We start from the raw sequence: 18,962 nt of genomic DNA, 5'->3' as shown, positions 1-18,962 counted from the left end.
TTCCTAACTACGCCGTTATCATGCGCTTGGGTTGAGCACATTTTAAAAGGGAGCAAGCAAAAATACCACGAGTTTTAGAATATCCTTCCTACATCAGGGGTTTTTGCATGCATTTTGCATTTAATTTGAGTTTGCGACAATCCATTCCAAGTAGAGCTGGGGACACCGTTGGGATGGATCTTGATTCTGAGGTCAGTGAGTGAGACAATTATACATTGAATACTGCAGATCAAACTGCTTCTTGGCCAGTCTGCCTGTTTAGGCTTTAAGCAGTGCATCTAAAACAAGTTTGAGCTATTGCTATTATAAACAACAATGTTTTTGTTATTGTTTTTTTCAACCATAAATAAAAAGCATTGTCATTTACAATGTAAACTTTAAGCTATTGGTATTATAAATGACAATGCCATTTATTTATCTGTTTTCATAACCTATACATAAATAAAAGGTTTGTCATTTACAATACCAATAGCTCAAACTTTTGCAAATGCGAGACCTATTGCATTGCAAATGCTTGTTTAAGAAGAGGGAGCACAGATGCCACTTTCCAGGTGGTGGGAAATATGCTTGAAAACATTTGGTTAACAAGCATTTACAATGCAACGGTTTTGCCTTTGTAAAAGTTAGAGCTATTGGCATTGTAAATGACAACATTTTTATTTGTGTTCGTTTTGAAAACAGATAAATGGCATTGTCATTTACAATGGCAATAGCCTAATCTCTCGCAAATGCCACCCACACACCCACAGGAGCCCCCCCACACAGAGCCCCTCCACACAGAGCCTCCCCACACACACACAGGGCCCCCCCACACACACACCCACACAGGCCCCCCCCCACACACACACCCACACAGAGCCCCCCCCACACACACCCACACAGAGCCCCCCCCACACACTGCGAGCCCCCCCACACACAGAGCACCCCCTCACACTGCAAGCCCCCATCCACACACTGCGAGCCCCTAGAGAGTACAATACATAGGGCCTGTGCAATGAGTAAACCACACCAACTCCCCGCCCCCCCCCCTTCCAGAAAGATGCCACGGAGGTGTTATCTGTTAGCAAATACCCCGGATCGAACCAGGGACCGTGGCTCTAAAGGAAAACGCTTTCCTTGGCTGATTTCTGCGGCCATCAGAGAGCTCAGGCTGGGCTAATGCAGGCGCGACCTGGAGGAGAAACCCATTAACGTCCATTAGTAGGAGCAAGAGCTGCTCCCAGGAGAGGCTGCAATGTCTGTGGGAGGAGGCGGGGTCTGAACACTGGTGGTGGACGGGGAGAAAGGAGTGGATAGACAGTTTTTATATAGCGCATCGTCTGAAATTTACACTGCCTCGTGGAGCTGTTCTTTCTTAGCCAGGCTGGGGACAGGTTGCCCCAGTTTAAGGTGCTGCTATGGGAAGGGGAGGGCGGGGTGGAGGTCTGTGTCCACACTTTTTTTCTCTTATTATTGTGTTGTAGAAGCCTGGAGTCCTCTTTGACCTCAGGTGTCCTTCCACCCGTTGTCATTGACTTGCTAAATATAGGATTGTTATTGTACCTTTTCTATATGTGAATGTAATGCTGCATTTAGAATCAGAAAAGTACGCCCATGGGTACTCGAAAGCACAGCACTAGCTGGGTCAGGAACTCACAGTGGGCACGGGGCGGGTGAAGACCTGCGCCAGGGCTGTCCTGGCCGCTGTGCCCGCTGTGTACTCTGCATTGGGGAAAATACTTCATTGTATGCAACAATGTCCGGAAACAATGAGGTGTTTCAGTTCCTCGTGGTCTGCCTTAGTACCCTGGATCACTATTTCTCCAGAGCAGAAAATCATTTAGTGCCAATGAAAAAATTGTCGGCCAGATACACACACATACAAACTTGACGGCTTTGTTTTTCTCGGTCTAAACCCTTCTCCAGAACGAGCTCTGCATATTTGTACCCGTCATTGCTTTCTGTCTCTTCGAGGACAAAATGCAGGTTACTGCTCAGCTTATAGCCCTGCAGGGCATTGATGCCAATGTCTGGGTCTCGGGCATTCCCGACAGCAATGCGCGTTCCTGGCAACGTGGACTCCTATATATTTAAATGAACAGCATCGGTGTGTGCAGTGCTCACGTCGCGGTGGACGATTGCTCCCGGTCACGCGATCTGCATGTGTATTTTATTTTTTGTGGCGAAGTGTCCTGTGCTCAGAGGGAGAGGCAGGAGAGACCCCAAGGAGCACAGCACGTCTCTGGCCTCTATACACGATGTGCGCCGCGGTGCCATTAAAGTGGATTATGAAAGCCCTTGCACCTCCCGCACGGAAAGGGTTCAGTAATAGTTTCTCGCCAGTGGAGCCTGGCGCTGTGCACAGATGGAAGAGCGTATGGGGGAGAGGTTAGGGGGCGGGAGTCTGGAGAGGAGCTATTGCCCCATTTCTCTGCAGCGGCCCTGAGACCTCCAGTCTGTCCTGTTTCCATGGCTGGTATCAAGTGAATCACACGGGGCCGGAGACATGGAGAGCGCGAGAGGCAGCGGGAGGGGGGCGGGAACGGGGCCGGAGACACGGAGAGCGGGAGGGGGGCGGGAACGGGGCCGGAGACATGGAGAGCGTGAGAGGCAGCGGGAGGGGGGCGGGAACGGGGCCGGAGACACGAAGAGCGGGAGGGGGGCGGGAACGGGACCGGAGACATGGAGAGCGTGAGAGGCAGCGGGAGGGGGGCGGGAACGGGGCCGGAGAGCGGGAGAGGGGGTGGGAACGGCCAAAAAATAAAAGCAAGCACTCACCTGGACTTCTTCCGGGTGCCGTCAATGCCGGAACAGATTCGGGGGCGTTCCTGAGGGCTTTTGGCTGACGTAGCGTGACGTCGCCAAAAGCCAAAAATTCTCGGGAACGCCCCCGAATCTGGTCCGAGATTGACGGACAGAGCCTTCTCCCAATGGCTAGCCTCCATTTATGGAGCTAGCCAATGAGAGAGTGGGGACGGTCCAGTCCCCACACACAGACATCATTAAGTTTTTCCTAGCGCATGCGTACTTCGTACGCATTGGCTAGGCAAAACCTAAAAATGGGAGACATGTGAGAAGCAAATATTTCTGGTAGAAGATGAAAGATTTTGGGGGGGGCAAGGGTCCAATGAGGAGCAGGATTTAGTGGAAGAAAGAAGTTTAATGACCTGGTCGAAGGTCAGTGAAGGAAAGAGAGATAGTTCGGGGAGGTTACATTACTTCAAGACTGCGCCTGAAGGCTGTTCTCCACAGCTACCACTTGAATAGCTTTCTAAGGTTATGTTTGACCTCTTAAATCACCATAAGGGTTGTTTGGACTGGTGCAGGGTGCCCACTTTAATTAGTGAACAGCATATACCAGGCCAACTTCTCACACATCACAAAAAGCATGTTTCGGAGTAAAGAATTACAATTGCAAATTTCACTTTTGGTACCCCCATTTTCTTTGCCCCCACGTAGTCGATCAGTGCAAAACCTTTTTACAAAAGAGCCAAACTGAATTAACTATTTTGGAAAGTTTTCTGTAGATTTGTCCCACAATGCCAGAGTTTTTAAGAAAACATTTTTTTCCTATGTAAATTCTGGCCTCACAATAACTACAACAGTGCTAGAGCTGCCAGCGAAATGTATACATATAGATGAGGGACATTATATATTAATACTATTAATATATAATGTCCCTCATCTAATAGAATCTAATAGAATTTACATAGGAAAAAAATGTTTTCTTAAAATAGCTACCAATGCCAGTCTAATAGATATAAATGACACTCACGAACATAATGAATTCATATAAATTAATTTCAATTCATCACCTTGTAGATACCAAGAAATACTATTTGCCCAAATAAGATCAATGTCAGTGCAAATTCCATCACTGTCATTAAATACAAAACACAATATCTTTTATATAGCACCTTACAAGAAGACTCTACAAAAATCATTAAACATTCCCCCACTCCAACTTTGTTTTTGTAAACCGAACAGGTAATCTTTTTATTTGAGGGTGGATAAAAACTCCAATCATTATATGGACAGTTTTTTATATTTATTCACAAGTAACAAAAGGATGTACAACAAAGGAACACATATTTAGCTCAACGTGACTAGAGTTTTAAACAAGCACTTACGTTGACTTGGAGTGTAACCTTTACTAACTACCTATCAAAGTCAAGAGACTGGTGGGCTCTGTTCCAAGAAGGAGCTAACAATGAGCCCCTAATGTTCCTATTTGTGCACTTGATCTTGTATGGAAACACAAAGCACTGGTCTGTAATCCAGATATTTGTTGTTGGATCCTAACAGAGAGGAGATCTCTTAAAAGGGACACAGCCCCTCCCCCACACTGGGTGGCATGCTTCATCTAAGGGGCGCACTTTCTCTTGCCCCTTTGTGTTGCAAGGCAGGCTCGTCCAAAGTCTTGGAGTCTTCTTGTCTTCTATGCGTATGAGAGTTAAAAGTCTGCAGTGGAGGGGTTTGAAATGTGCTATTAAAAGTGTTTGGAGCATCTGTGCTATTACCTTCACACCCAGAGCCACACACACCCCCAGAGCCACACACACCCCCAGAGCCACACACACCCCCAGAGCCACACACACCCCCAGAGCCACACACACCCCCAGAGCCACACACTCCCCCAGAGCCACACACTCCCCCAGAGCCACACACTCCCCCAGAGCCACACACTCCCCCGAGAGCCACACACTCCCCCAGAGCCACACACTCCCCCAGAGCCACACACTCCCCCAGAGCCACACACTCCCCCAGAGCCACACACTCCCCCAGAGCCACACACTCCCCCAGAGCCACACACTCCCCCAGAGCCACACACTCCCCCAGAGCCACACACTCCCCCAGAGCCACACACTCCCCCAGAGCCACACACTCCCCCAGAGCCACACACTCCCCCAGAGCCACACACTCCCCCAGAGCCACACACTCCCCCAGAGCCACACACTCCCCCAGAGCCACACACTCCCCCAGAGCCACACACTCCCCCAGAGCCACACACTCCCCCAGAGCCACACACTCCCCCAGAGCCACACACTCCCCCAGAGCCACACACTCCCCCAGAGCCACACACTCCCCCAGAGCCACACACTCCCCCAGAGCCACACACTCCCCCAGAGCCACACACTCCCCCAGAGCCACACACTCCCCCAGAGCCACACACTCCCCCAGAGCCACACACTCCCCCAGAGCCACACACTCCCCCAGAGCCACACACTCCCCCAGAGCCGCACACTCCCCCAGAGCCGCACACTCCCCCAGAGCCGCACACTCCCCCAGAGCCGCACACTCCCCCAGAGCCACACACTCCCCCAGAGCCACACACTCCCCCAGAGCCACACACTCCCCCAGAGCCACACACTCCCCCAGAGCCACACACTCCCCCAGAGCCACACACTCCCCCAGAGCCACACACTCCCCCAGAGCCACACACTCCCCCAGAGCCACACACTCCCCCAGAGCCACACACTCCCCCAGAGCCACACACTCCCCCAGAGCCACACACTCCCCCAGAGCCACACACTCCCCCAGAGCCACACACTCCCCCAGAGCCACACACTCCCCCAGAGCCACACACTCCCCCAGAGCCACACACTCCCCCAGAGCCACACACTCCCCCAGAGCCACACACTCCCCCAGAGCCACACCCCCCCAGAGCCACCCCCCCCCCCCCTAGAGCCACACACACCCCCCCAGAGCCACACCCCCCCCCCAGAGCCACACACACCCCCCCAGAGCCACACACACCCCCCCAGCACCCCCCCCAGAGCCACACACACCCCCCCAGCACCCCCCCCAGAGCCACACACCCCCCCAGAGCCACACACACCCCCCAGAGCCACACACACCCCCCAGAGCCACACACACCCCCCCAGAGCCACCCCCCCCCAGAGCCACACCCCCCCGAGCCACACCCCCCCCCAGAGCCACACACCCCCAGAGCCACCCCACACCTTCCCCCCCCCACACACACACACAGAGCCCCCCCACACACACCCAGAGCCCCCCACACACACACACCCAGAGCCCCCCCCACACACACACACCCCCAGAGCCCCACACACACACACACCCCCAGAGCCCCACACACACACACACACCCAGAGCCACACACCCCCACCCAGAGCCACACACCCCCACCCAGAGCCACACACACCAACCCAGAGCCACACACACCAACCCAGAGCCACACACACCCACCCAGAGCCACACACACCCACCCAGAGCCACACACACCTACCCAGAGCCACACACACCCACCCAGAGCCACACACACCCACCCAGAGCCACACACACCCACCCAGAGCCACACACACCCACCCAGAGACACACACACCCACCCAGAGACACACACACACTCAGGAGAGCAAGCACAGCGAGGGGGCAGGGAAGCAAGCACAGCCAGGGGGCAGGGAAGCAAGCACAGCCAGGGGGCAGGGAAGCAAGCACAGCCAGGGGGCAGGGAAGCAAGCACAGCCAGGGGGCAGGGGAGCAAGCACAGCCAGGGTATTGTAAGTCCTTCGACGTTCTGAATAAGAAGTTGCCCTTTGCCCTCATTCCACTATATCGTAACAAAACTCTTGCAATATCCTTAAAATGTGCGTTAAGGGGTTCTCTTATCTCCTACATAAATGCATCTTCAATATTCCAGCCCTGAGGGATGTAGAAGGTGCTTTGCAGACTGAAGGAAGGAGCTACAATAATGTCAGCTAATTCCTTCTGGCCCAAAGCTTGAAAAATCGACAAAGAAAATATTGTCTGTAACAAGAAGATTGCGGTCGTGTTTTTTGCCGTGCAACTCGGTTATCTTTCCTTGCAATACTCCCGATTCGTCGTCCCTTTTCTAACATTACTGCTGCGTGTTTAGCTTCCCTCGCCTCCATTGGCACGTTCTGCGTCCGTAGCTTCCATTTTTTAGGAAATTCAACAGTGAAGATAATTAAAAAAAAAAAGTATTTAGCGTTTTAATACTGGATATTATGGTTTCAATTGGTGGCGTTTTACCGTGTCCGAGGTGCCTACGAGTGTTTCTTTACACATGATCTTTGCCCAAGGTCCGCCACGGACTTCAATGGGGCGGCACGGCCCTGGACAAGGGGTGCGGCAATGTAGGTACGCTGCAGGCAGGTTCGAGGCATACTGCAGAGGAAGTCAGGCGGTACGTCTCGGAAGGGTGGTCAAAAAAGCAGGCGCAGGCGTACGAGACGTACTTGGCGGGACACTGCCGGCTGGTGCAAAGGTGTACGCTTCAGGCGTATGTGGCGTACGGGGAGCACCCGCAGACTGCTACGCTTCTGGCGTACCTTCGGGCTTCAAAGTGGTGATGAGGCAGGCGTAGGCGGGGCTCCTGGGGTAATCTGGCGGCTCTCCTCCCGGTGGGGGCTCGTCCGGCTCGTGCAGGCGTCTCCAGCTGATATGTACGGGCGGGGCGCCCCCGGGGACAGGAGCGGGCAAAGGTCGGGCAGAATCCTCAGTCTGCGGGACGTTTCTTCGGGGCGTACCTCTCCAGGCGGGGGAAGGCTCTTACGATCCACAGCGCACGGCTCACAGGGGCTGCAGATCTCAGGGGCACAACGCACAAGGCCGGCCGGTACACTTGTACAGGCGGGCGGGCGCAGTGCAAGCTCTCAGCCAGCGGGGATGCGGCGAGCGGTGCGGTCCGGCAAGAGGGAGTTGAAGCGGGTAGAAGCGGCCCAGGGGCACAGTGCAGACACGGCTCGAGGTCGGAGCGGGTCACACGGGCGGGCGGTAGCAGTCACGGATTCACGTGGCTCAGAAAGGCGGGGCACTCGGCTGGCGGCACCAGCAGCTGGGGCAGAGTTGTTCAGGTTCCTGAACGGGCACACGTACAGCGGGAGGGGAGGGGAGCACTCACCTGGACTTCTTCCGGCGGCGGTCGGCCTGGAGGAATGACCCAAAAAAAATAACAAAAAAAATTTAAAAAAACACCGCCCACCGCCGCAATGACGTTCACAGAGGGGCGGAGAGCGAAAAAATCGCCGGAACGCCCACGAATCTGCTCCGGCAATGACGGACAGATCTATCTTCCAATGGCTAGCCTCCATTTATGGAGCTAGCCAATGGAAGAGCAGGCGGGACAAAGCCACCGTACTGTTGTAACATAAGATTTCACCTGTGCGAACGCTGCTGCGCAGCGGACGCCAAGCGAAACCTAAAAAGGGGGTAAAACAATCCTGGCTTACTATAGCGGTATATCTATATACAGAAATAAAAAAGAACAGATTTGATATATTGCATGTTTGACTTAGTCATGCATGTGGTGTTGTCCACCATAAAGCACATGCCTCTTGTATTTTCACTATACAATGAAAAGTGATATATCTATATAGACACATACAGTAAATCTGTTCGTCCAGCGACTTACGATTCACTATATGTTTACATACAGAAAAGATCACCATTTTACATTTACAGGAATGGTTGGAAATCTGTGTTATACCCCATTAACTTCAATACAACAGTTTTCCTCCATGCATACTTTGCCATATGTCCAATTCTTAAGAATGTGTTGAACTTAGACTAAAAACGGACTAGTTTTTGAAGTAGATGCCTTACTTAAAAAGCTAATTGGGAGAAGTTACTCCAAAATATTAGTTCACCAGTTGCTAAAAAGATCATGGTACTTAATCATGACTCTTTTACTTGCTGTAAAAGAGCGGAATTATATTTAAAATAAAATATTTTTAATCTAACCACCTTTAGCCATGTCATTATCAAATCTCAGGACCTGAGTGACAGCCTTGTAGTGTTTTTCCAGACAAAGTCTTCAAGATTCTAACAGGTTGCTGTGTTTCTCCCTTGGACTCTTCAGTCAGTATAACTCATGGTCCACTTCAAGAACTGGCTCTTCTCTCTCAGAATTCACTTTGGCATTAGCAGAGACAATGAAGCCATTCTGAAGTCCATCAAATCTGGTTTTTCACTTGACCCATGGCCCCCTCGCATGTTCTTCTTGGATATAGATACCCTAGGCCCCTATTTCACAATTTGTGTAATTTATACCTATCTTACGCCTCAGTCCCTCTTTGTGGAAACACACCATGGTTGTTGAGGTTCCTTGGCCGCTCCGGTCCTCTCACACCTTTCTGTGGCCTTCGGCATAATCTCTGACTCCATCCTTATCCAGTATGTAACTCATCCCTTGGTTGGCTTAGGTCCTTCCTATCTGACGGATTTCAAAACATCTCACATCCTCCTTTATGTTCATCAGCAGCTATGTTAATTGTGGCATCTGTCAGGACTTCTCATTAGACTCATATTATTCAATTTTTTAATTGCGCCCTCCTCCGCCCTCTGCATTTAGCAGATCCTTTCGTTCTTTGGTTTTGAGTTCCTGTCCTCTGCTGGTGATAGCTAACTTTGTGTGTCTATCTAAGACAATGTCTCTTCCACCCAAGATGGCTTCTGTGCCCGCAAAAATAACTGCCTTTACCCAATTTTCACATCAACAATCTGCACAGGAAGTAACATCACAGATTTCCTGCCAAAGCTGTCTTGAAAAGAAGCCAAAGAAGAAGACTCATTTTCCATCATCCATCTGCACATGAAGTGACATCACTGCATTTCCATCATCAATCTTCACAATAATTTACATCAATGGATTTCCCGTCATCCATCTGCACAGGAAGTGGCACCACTAAGTTTCCCATCATCCATCTGCACAGGAAATTACATCACTGGGTTTTTATCATACAACTATACAGGAAGTGAGTTCACTGGTTTCCATCTGAAAACTATTTTCAGTTAATGGAGTCTGCAGCGGAAATGTGCAGCAGATGTTTCACTGGTGCAGCACCCAGACCACACGCAGTGTCAGGACCTCTAGTCCTCCATCCTATGTACCTCCTACTGTCGCAACTACATGTAAGCCTCTGCTCCCTGCACCTCGGTCACATCTTCCATCTGCAGTCAAGCCTTGCCGCCCAACCCTGAAGGTGAGCCACCTCCCATTTCACATGCACCTTCCCACACCTACCTCATTTCCCAAAGCACCTCCGATACCCAACACACATGACCACAGAGCAAACACCACTACGCCACACCCATCCCTGTCCTGCATAAGGTTCAACACTAGCTCCCTAACTAAACATTGAACTGTGAAATTTGGGATTTCCTACATGACTGCTCAGTGGACCTGCTCTTCCTGACAGAAACCTGGCTGACTCATCAGCAGACCAGGCGACACCACCGCAGAAACATAATCACCAAATCATCACAACAGAACTGGAAGAAGATCTCAAAGGCATCCTGGTCTGTCAGACTCTGAAACCACCAGCTTCTACATAACAACCTCCCTAAATCCATATCCAACTTCAACGTCTTCAGCTCCACCTGTACAGATACCATGGCTCCTCTCGAACCAACAAAGCCATGCCAATGAGATGACAAGCAAGCTGGTACAGAGAAAAGCCCAGGCTCACCAAACACCACTGCAAGCAACTTGAACACAGATGGCGACAAAATGAGAATGACACCATCAAGAGCATATACAAATCCGCCCTCAGACTCTACCATCAGAAACTCAGAGCCATCAATCGCTCGTTGCTTACTAACCACATCAAAAGCAGCACCAACAGTGCTATGGATATCTTTGCCACAGTGAAAGACTTCACCTCTCCAGCAGCAATGCCCAACAGTGTAACAACACCCCCTTCCGGACCTTGGTGCCCAGCTATCCCTATCTTCAGCAGCAAGATCACCAGCATCTATGAAACGTTTGAGCCCCAACTGGACCCTTCCACCATTACATTGCTCTTGCCCATCCCCACCAACAGCCAGAAGCCCACCAGGACAACATGGCCATCTTTCCCCATCAAATGCAATAACTACGGTAACCATATGCTCCAGACCACCCTCAGTCCCCTGCACTTTCCACATGTTCATCAAAGGACTAGAACCCATCAGTGCAGCCCTCACCCATAACCTGAATGACTGGAAACACATCACACTACTCCCCACCCCCCCTTCCCCCTCCACAAGAAACCCTCAGCAGATGCAAAGATGCCAGTCAATTACTGCCTATTTCCCTCCTACCCTTTCTTCCAAACGTTGTAGAAAAGAAAATTAATAAACACCTAGCCTGCCACTTCACTGACAACCACCTCCTCTACACCATTCAGTCTGGATTCAGGCCCAACCACATTTCAAAGACCACACTCATCGCGATATCAATGGCCGTTTTGACACTGTAACACTCCTTCTAGCTGATTTTTCTGCAGCTTTCAACACCATCTCCCCTCCCACCTTATCCACTGGCAGCATGAAGCTGGCATTTAAGGTCCTGCTCCTCACTGTATTTGTTCCTTCCTGAAAGGCTACACTCAGTCAGCCTGAGCCCCTTCACCTCGGACACCGTCAACCTCATCTGTGAAGTTCCACAAGGATCCTCACTCGGCTCTACTCTCATCAACACCTATATGACCCCACTGACCAGCATCATCAGTGCCAGGAATCAACCTCATATCCTACGCTGATACCCAGCTCATACTCTCCTTGTCCAAGATGCCAAACACTGGGAACAATTTCTCTGCCTTCATGACCGGATTGATGAAAATCAACTGCCACAAGCTCAGCAGAGGCAAAACATAAGTAGTAATTTTCATCAAAGACTAAACCACGAGAAGAACCTCAAAATAGTAATTGACAATCAACTAACCATTGCTGGCCAAGCAAACGCAGTCTCAGTGTCCTGCGTCCACTCACTCAAGATGCTCAAGAAGATCTTCAAACGGCTTCCCTTCATCACTCACAAAACCATCACCCAAGCCCTCATCACCAGCAAGGGGGACTGCGGCAACGTACTCTGTGATGGAGTCAACACTCAAAGGGTCTCACAACTCCAAACCATACAAGTCATCCTCAAACTAACATCCATCACTTACATCAAACCGCAACTCAAAGAGCTCCACTGGCTCCCAATCCACCAACAAGCTATCTAGAAACAGCCCACACACATATAAAGCCTTACACAATATTGGACACATGTACCTCAACAACTGCATTAACGTGCACAAACCTACCAGACACATCTACTTACCCAGACTCCTACTTGCACACAACCGCTATGTACACAGAACCAGATCAGATGGCAATTCCTTCTCATTCCTTGGTCCTAAAGCCTGGCCCAACCTTGTCCTACAATTCAGACCTGTGTCCTCAACTATTGCATTCTGCAAGGCACTGAAGGCTTGTCTCTTCACCTTACTCTGACCTTGGCTGGGCCCTTGCTGCTCATGTTTCTACTCTACAAATACAGATAAAATAACATTACTATAGTAATGAAACCGAACGAGTACTGTTTTGCTCTCAACCACCTATCTGGTCCTCTTTATAGTGGCCTTCTGCATTGAGATCGACCTAGATAACCATCGCCTTCACCAAAATATAGCAATTTTGTTTGATTCTATTCACTCCTGTTACTGCTTTGCCAGACTTACAATGCTCAGAATAATGTTTCCTCTTCTTCCCACATCTTCTGATAAAAAATAATTCAAGCCCCAGCTAAATTACAGGAATTTCCTCTATGTGGCATTTCCAGTCTCTTATCACCACCTGCAGGTGTTGCAAAATGCATCTGCCCATAACATTCTGAATCTGCCCCCGTGCAAATCTGTGCACTCTCCTGTCAAAGATGTCCATTGGCTCCCCGTTTGTATTTGCTGTATTTTTAAGCCACTTTGTCTTGTGCATAGAGCATTCCAGTCAGGTCCTACCTATTAGAGACAGACTTCTTCCTCCATTAGAAAGTCGCAATATTGGGAGCTCCATTGAAGACAATGGTGCGGTCAGGGCTTCTAATGGCCGGTAGAAGCCCGGAGCATCAACATTCTAATGTTGTCTTTCACAGCTTTTACAGTGAACAGAGGCCTCACAGAGCCCGAGGGGATTTCATCCCCCTTGGGCTCTTTGAGGCCTTTGTTTTACTAATTAGAACATTCTGCACTCTATAGGCAGAATATTCTAATAGCCTTAAAGCCCTCCGTAACATCTGTACCAGCCATTGGAGGCCCGCTCCCTTGTTAAAGGCCCTGGCCTTCAGCTAGGGCTTTTAATGGCCTTTATAGCCCTCTAGAGTGGGCTTTAAGGCAATATTAGAAGATTGGAATATTGTGAGCTCCATTGAAGACAATGAAGTGCTCCGGGCTTCTAATGGCTGGGATAAGCCCAGAGCTCCAACATTCCAAAGTTGTTTTCACAGATGTTGCTGTAAACAGAGTCCTCACGTAGCCCGAAGGATTTCAGTCACCTTGGGCTCCGTGAGGTCTATGTTTTATTTGTTAGAATATTCTGTCCTTTAGTGGCGGAATGTTCTAAAAGCCTTATAGTCCTCTGTAGCTGGGCTATACCGGCATTACAGTCCTGCTCCCTTGTTAAATACCCTTGCCTTCAGCTCAGGTCTTTAATGCTGGAGTAGGGCTTTAATAGCTAGTATAGCACACTATGGTGGGCTATAAGCCCACAGGCAGGGGAGAGGAGTTGGCCTAACGGCTGGGGCGCTTGACCTCGGACCTGGGGAACCAGGTTCGAGTCTTGGTAATGTCGCTAAACCTCCTGTGATTCTGTGCAAATCACTTCATCTCCCCGTGCCTAATATGTGACCTCATGTAACATAACTGGTGCTATGTAAAGCGCTCTGATACCTGGTTCGGTTCGGGTTAAGTTTGCTCTATATAAAACTGTGCAAAAAAAAAAAAACATTCTCAATAGTGCGGTCTAGGGTCATGACCCTAGTGACTACTTATTTAGGGCCTGATTCTGATGCGAGTTGGAAAGCTTACAGACTGAATCGGTTTGGAAATGGTTTCCCACTCACTCAGATCAGAAGAGTCCGACCGATGGAGTACGATGCATCCGGATGCTTCCAGATACGATTTGGTTGGACTCCTATTGACTTCAATGGGAGCATATGTTCCTCACTGCATCATAATTTGGCCCTGGGTCGGTAAGACACGTTCCCGATCCGATTTGGAAGAAGCAAATGCTATTAGGAGGCCTTCCTAACGGCATCAGAATCAGGCCCTAGGTGGGAATGCTTTCCTAACCGCATCAGAATCAGGCCCTAGGTGGGAATGCTTTCCTAACCGCATCAGAATCAGGCCCTAGGTGGGAATGCTTTCCTAACCGCATCAGAATCAGGCCCTAGGTGGGAATGCTTTCCTAACCGCATCAGAATCAGGCCCTAGGTGGGAATGCTTTCCTAACCGCTTCAGAATCAGGCCCTTGGTAGTTAAAATAGCAGTATTAGGTGTTCAGAGGAGTTCTTACAACTTTTGGGCCCAGTGCCACTGCACCTGCATCATCATTGAAATCATGGCCCTTGTGCCTCCTAGATAATAGCACTTGTGACCGCCTGTCTAGTAGTAACATTTTGCAATATTCTGCATTTAGTGGGGTCCCTAGAACTGATGGCCCCAGTGCCACTGCATCTGCTGCACCATTCAAATCCAGTCCCTTTCAATTGCAAGTTAACTGCACTTGTGACTGTCTGTTTAGTAGTAAAATAGAGCAGTATTAGGTGTTTAGAGGAGTTCTGGCATGTGTTGGGCCTGGTGCCACTGCACCTGTTGCACCATTTAAATCACAATTCCAGCACCTGAAAGATAACTGCATTTGTGACTGCCTGTTCAGCAGTAAAATATAGCAATATTTGGTGTTTAGTGGAGTTAGGACAACTTTTGAACACAGTGCCTCTGCACGTGCTGCACCATTCAAGTCAAGCCCCTTTCAGTTGCAAGGAAACTGCAATTGTGACTGCCTGTTTAGTGGTAAAATATAGCAATATTAGGTGTTTTGAGGAGCTATGACAACTTTTGGGGCCGGTGCTTCTGCACCTGCAGTGCCATTCAAATGATGACCCTTTGTCTGGAAGGTAACTGCACGTGTGGCTGCCTGTTTAGTAGTAAAATATACTATAGTATAATAACTTTATTTTTTCCGCACAATGTTTATTACAATTAGAATTTGATCATGATGATTACATAGATTAAGTTGAAAAAATCAATCCGATAATGCCTACAAAGTGCAAATAAAGGTACTGAGGCATGAAAAGGAAATGCCACAAGTGTCCCAGTGGTGGCTAGTGACAGTTGAAATTGGTGAGGGGTACAGGCAGACAAACAATTTTGACCGATTGATTAGATTGCCTGTGCGATACCCTATCAGGAACAATGAAGCCTCCAGGGTCCTCAGTGAGAGGCTTAGGTGTGTAGAGTACGTTGAGGGTAGACAAGGAGACAGACGAGTTAACCATTCATCTTGTCAGGCACTGTATATTCACCAAGGCCCTCGGATGCTGGCTGGGCTGGTGGGGGTGACATTGGGAGAGCCGGGTTAACCATTGGTCCTGTCAGGCACTGTACATCCTCCGAGGTCCTCAGTGAGGGGTGGGGACCGGCAGGGGAGCTCCGAGATGCATCTGAAGCATCCTTAACCATTAACCTGGGTGCATTCGCCCCCTTTCTCCACACAAATCAGATGCCCAGCGGCCTGTCCTGGCTCTGAGGGCGATGACGCCCCGTGATTGTCTGGGGGGCTTTCATACCTGTCCGACTGGTTCTGACGGGCCCTGAGGTCTCATTCAATGTAAAGACTCTTTCTCATCATGTTCCGCAGGCTGTCCTTGCTGAGATGAGTACCAGCTGCTCACAGCCTTTGCAGGGCAGACTCAGCATTTCATCCAGCCTGAGGAAAAGAGCACCAATGTGTTGGTAACAGTATGTATTATCAAGACGCCTAGTGATAGTTCAGCTTCTACAGCGTCCCATAGACACAGTTATTTGTATTATTGTTGATAAATTACTAATATTATCTTGTCAATAATAATTGTAGTAATATTTTTTTGCAGTTTAATATAGCGCACACTGGCCCTGAAGGTACTGGCTCCACTGCAGGAACTGCAACCAGCTACGATTCACATGACGACCATTTTGATTCTGGACGAGGACCCCGTGCGACAAGAGGCACCGAAGCCCTTGGTCAGTACTCTGGTGAATCATGAACCCGGTGTTTCGAACGTATTGCTACGCCTACCATCATTGCTGACTTTGGGAGAATCGATTGGCGTTCACTTCCCGGAGACTCTTGTTGGTGATTGTTCTTGGACAAAACATCAATCCAAGGGTCCGGAATCTCCTAGACAGTACCTGGGATGTCTGGACTACAATCCAAAAGCTGGATTCTGACCTACTGAAGAAAAAGTTCTATAACTTCTCTTCTGTACTAGTTCTGATAAATCAAACAGTGACAAGTTATTGCATTTATCAATAACAAACTTTTAAGACCTTTTTGACATTTTTCTCCTTTCCTAGCAATAGTTATACCTAAATAAAATATTGCAACGTTAGCTTGTGGAACTAAGAGCTCGATTAGGATGGCGGGCGGACATTGTCTGCCCACCATCGCCTCGGGTAATGGGACCGCCCGCTAAGGGTGCAGCGGTCCCGCTTGTGAAATGATGATGCGCCCGCCTGTGTGGCGCCCGCCTTGTGGTGAGCGGTGCTGCCAGCAGCACCCCCCGCAATGCTAGAAATGCAAGGTGTGCATTTGAATGCACAACGTGACAGGCACCATGCGGTGTCTGCCACGTTGTTCATGCAAATGCAGGGGGGTACCCCCATGTGCACCCCGCAACTCCCTGGGGGTCTGCTATGGGCCCCCGACAGCAAGGACTGCTTGCCTTTCCATGGTGGCAATGCCGCCATGGAAAGGCGAAAGGCCGCCTGCTACATAATATGGATGGCGGGGTTTTTCCGTCTGCCGGGGTCCCCACTGCCATAGTAATATGACAGAGGGGAAATGGGTGGCGGGCGATGGATAATGGCGGGCGGATCGCCACCACCGGGTGGTGGCGATACGCCTGCCATTGTAATCGACCCCTAAGTATCTACTATGGGGGAAAATGAAATGGGCAGGTTCTCCCTCACTAGGGCATTTAAAACGTCCTTTATAAGATTCCTGCTAATAGTTATATGGCCTTCACCCCTGGAACACCTAGAGGAGACCCATGGGGTGCCTAATAAATAAGAATAAGGTAGATTATCACTTTTAAATTTACTTTTAAAGACAGTCTGCAAAGCCAGGCTGCCTTTAAAATGACAGCAGGCACAAAGCAGCTCACACATGCAAGTGCATGAAATCTTCTGGGCCTCTGAGCCTCTATGCCTCATTATATACTAGAAGATAAGCAAACAATATCTCAACTGGTATTGTAGAAGGCGATTAAACAAGTATACTTAAAGTATTACGCGCAAAGAAACAAGGAGACTCAATTAGTTTCTGAAAAGTGCTCATGGCATCGTATAATTAAAGAGCAAAGAAATATGGTATATACAGTTGTAACAGCACTGTACGTCAATAAATAACAAAACAACCCGGATTGGACTTGGCGCTCAGCATGTGTGACACAAGAAGTGGCGACGCACGTGACAATTGTGATCAGCAGGAACGGCGCATGGTGTCAAGGTGCTTGAATATATACAGTGAATCAAGTGAACAATGTGGCTGAAAATGAATTCTAATGCGAAAATCTTGGTAGATTTGATGAATTATTTTGATAGAGCCACACTGGGGGATGCGCCATCTATTGCGCTGAACGGTCGACGACGTTTCGAGCCTCTTTAGTCAGGATCATCTTCAGGACCGGGTTGTAAATAAAAACAGTGCTGAAAGGAGCTTTGGGGTTCTGGACGCCTCAAGGTAGGGTAGGACGATTAGCGTCTTGGGAGAACCTGGCTATGGAGGGGTTTCTCGAGACGGGAGCCTGAAAACTGTGTTTGGCTGATTCCCCAGAAAGTTTGATTTAGTAGAGGTTTGGTGGGCGATGCTTGGAATAAAGGAACCTCATGCTGAGCGAAACAGCGGTGGACGGCATGTACTCGTCACGTCTGTCTGCATTATATACTAGGGACTTATAGGTAAACCTATCAACTGCCCCCTCTCCCAGGCCTTATTGTCTACTAGGGTTCTATAGGGTCCATCATTGCCAATTATAAGTGGACCCTATTTCAGATCCTCAACATAGCACTGGGCCTGATTAGCAGAGCCCAGGTCGGAATCCGCACCAGTGTCATTCAGCAAAAGTTAGAGGCCAACAGTGCAAAAGGATGACTTTCTAACAGAATCAAAGGACCATCCTTGGGGTATTTTGAGAGAATTACATAGTGAAGCCTAACTAGCATCACTGTATAATGCTCCACATTCCTACATTAAAGTTCAGCAGTATTGAAATGCACTGATTGTTTTTTTCTTCTAAAATCCATAACTCCAGTTATATGTATCAGAATGTTGTGTGTAAATTATTTTAAAAAGCTACTTTATGTTTATAAATTGGTGTCAGGTTTCCTTTGAGTCTTGTCAATTATTTATTGTCCATGTTGGTACTCTGAAATGCGCAACACATGTTACTTTAGTAAAGCCTGACTGCTCTTTGCCACACTACCAGGACTAAGCTAAGGATTTATTATTGTGAATCCAGGGACCATCCTTGGGGTATTGTGAGTGTATGACGTAGGGCAGCCTAATCCGCATCACTGCATAATACTCCGCTTCCCTACAGAAATGATTTTAGAATTGTGTAAATCAGCATGACCACAAGGCAAAACCAGATTGTAGGTTTGAATATGTGCAATAAAAGGAGATTAGATTATTCCATATGTGTGTTTTTATGTATTTTAGCCTGATCTCTGATGAAAGATGGCAGCTGAAGCTTCTTCGGTAATTAAATTAGCCGCACTTGGCCGGCCCCTTCAGCTTGGGATGCTGTACGACTGCCGCAGTGATGCCATGATCCCAGGTAAAGGAAAGTGTGACACCACTAGGGTTTAAGTAAATGAGGTTCAAGCCTTTGGGGTTGATGAAAGGAAGAGAGAGAGAGTCATTTTTATCATTCACTTTGTCTGTCTCACTCTTTAGTCCTCACTCTTTCTTTGCTCAGTGTTCCATGTTCGCCAAACAAA

General features: G+C 49.0%; 1 protein-coding gene across 1 annotated transcript in view; it reads left to right on the top strand.

Annotated features, from left to right (window-relative positions):
* LOC147669039 (verrucotoxin subunit beta-like) overlaps positions 1–18,962 on the top strand; it is a 127,850-nt gene that overhangs the window by 5,465 nt on the left and 103,423 nt on the right. The window contains exon 2 of the mRNA XM_086948267.1: positions 18,682–18,799. Coding sequence (XP_086804393.1) covers positions 18,700–18,799 — 100 coding nt within the window. The 5' untranslated portion in view covers positions 18,682–18,699. The remainder of the gene's footprint in view (positions 1–18,681; positions 18,800–18,962) is intronic.

Source organism: Lissotriton vulgaris, unplaced genomic scaffold (assembly GCF_964263255.1).
Source record: "Lissotriton vulgaris unplaced genomic scaffold, aLisVul1.2 SCAFFOLD_1895, whole genome shotgun sequence".
Lineage (NCBI taxonomy): Eukaryota > Metazoa > Chordata > Amphibia > Caudata > Salamandridae > Lissotriton > Lissotriton vulgaris.
The sequence above is the reverse complement of the archived record's forward strand: the minus strand, read 5'-3'. Positions and strand labels throughout refer to the sequence as shown.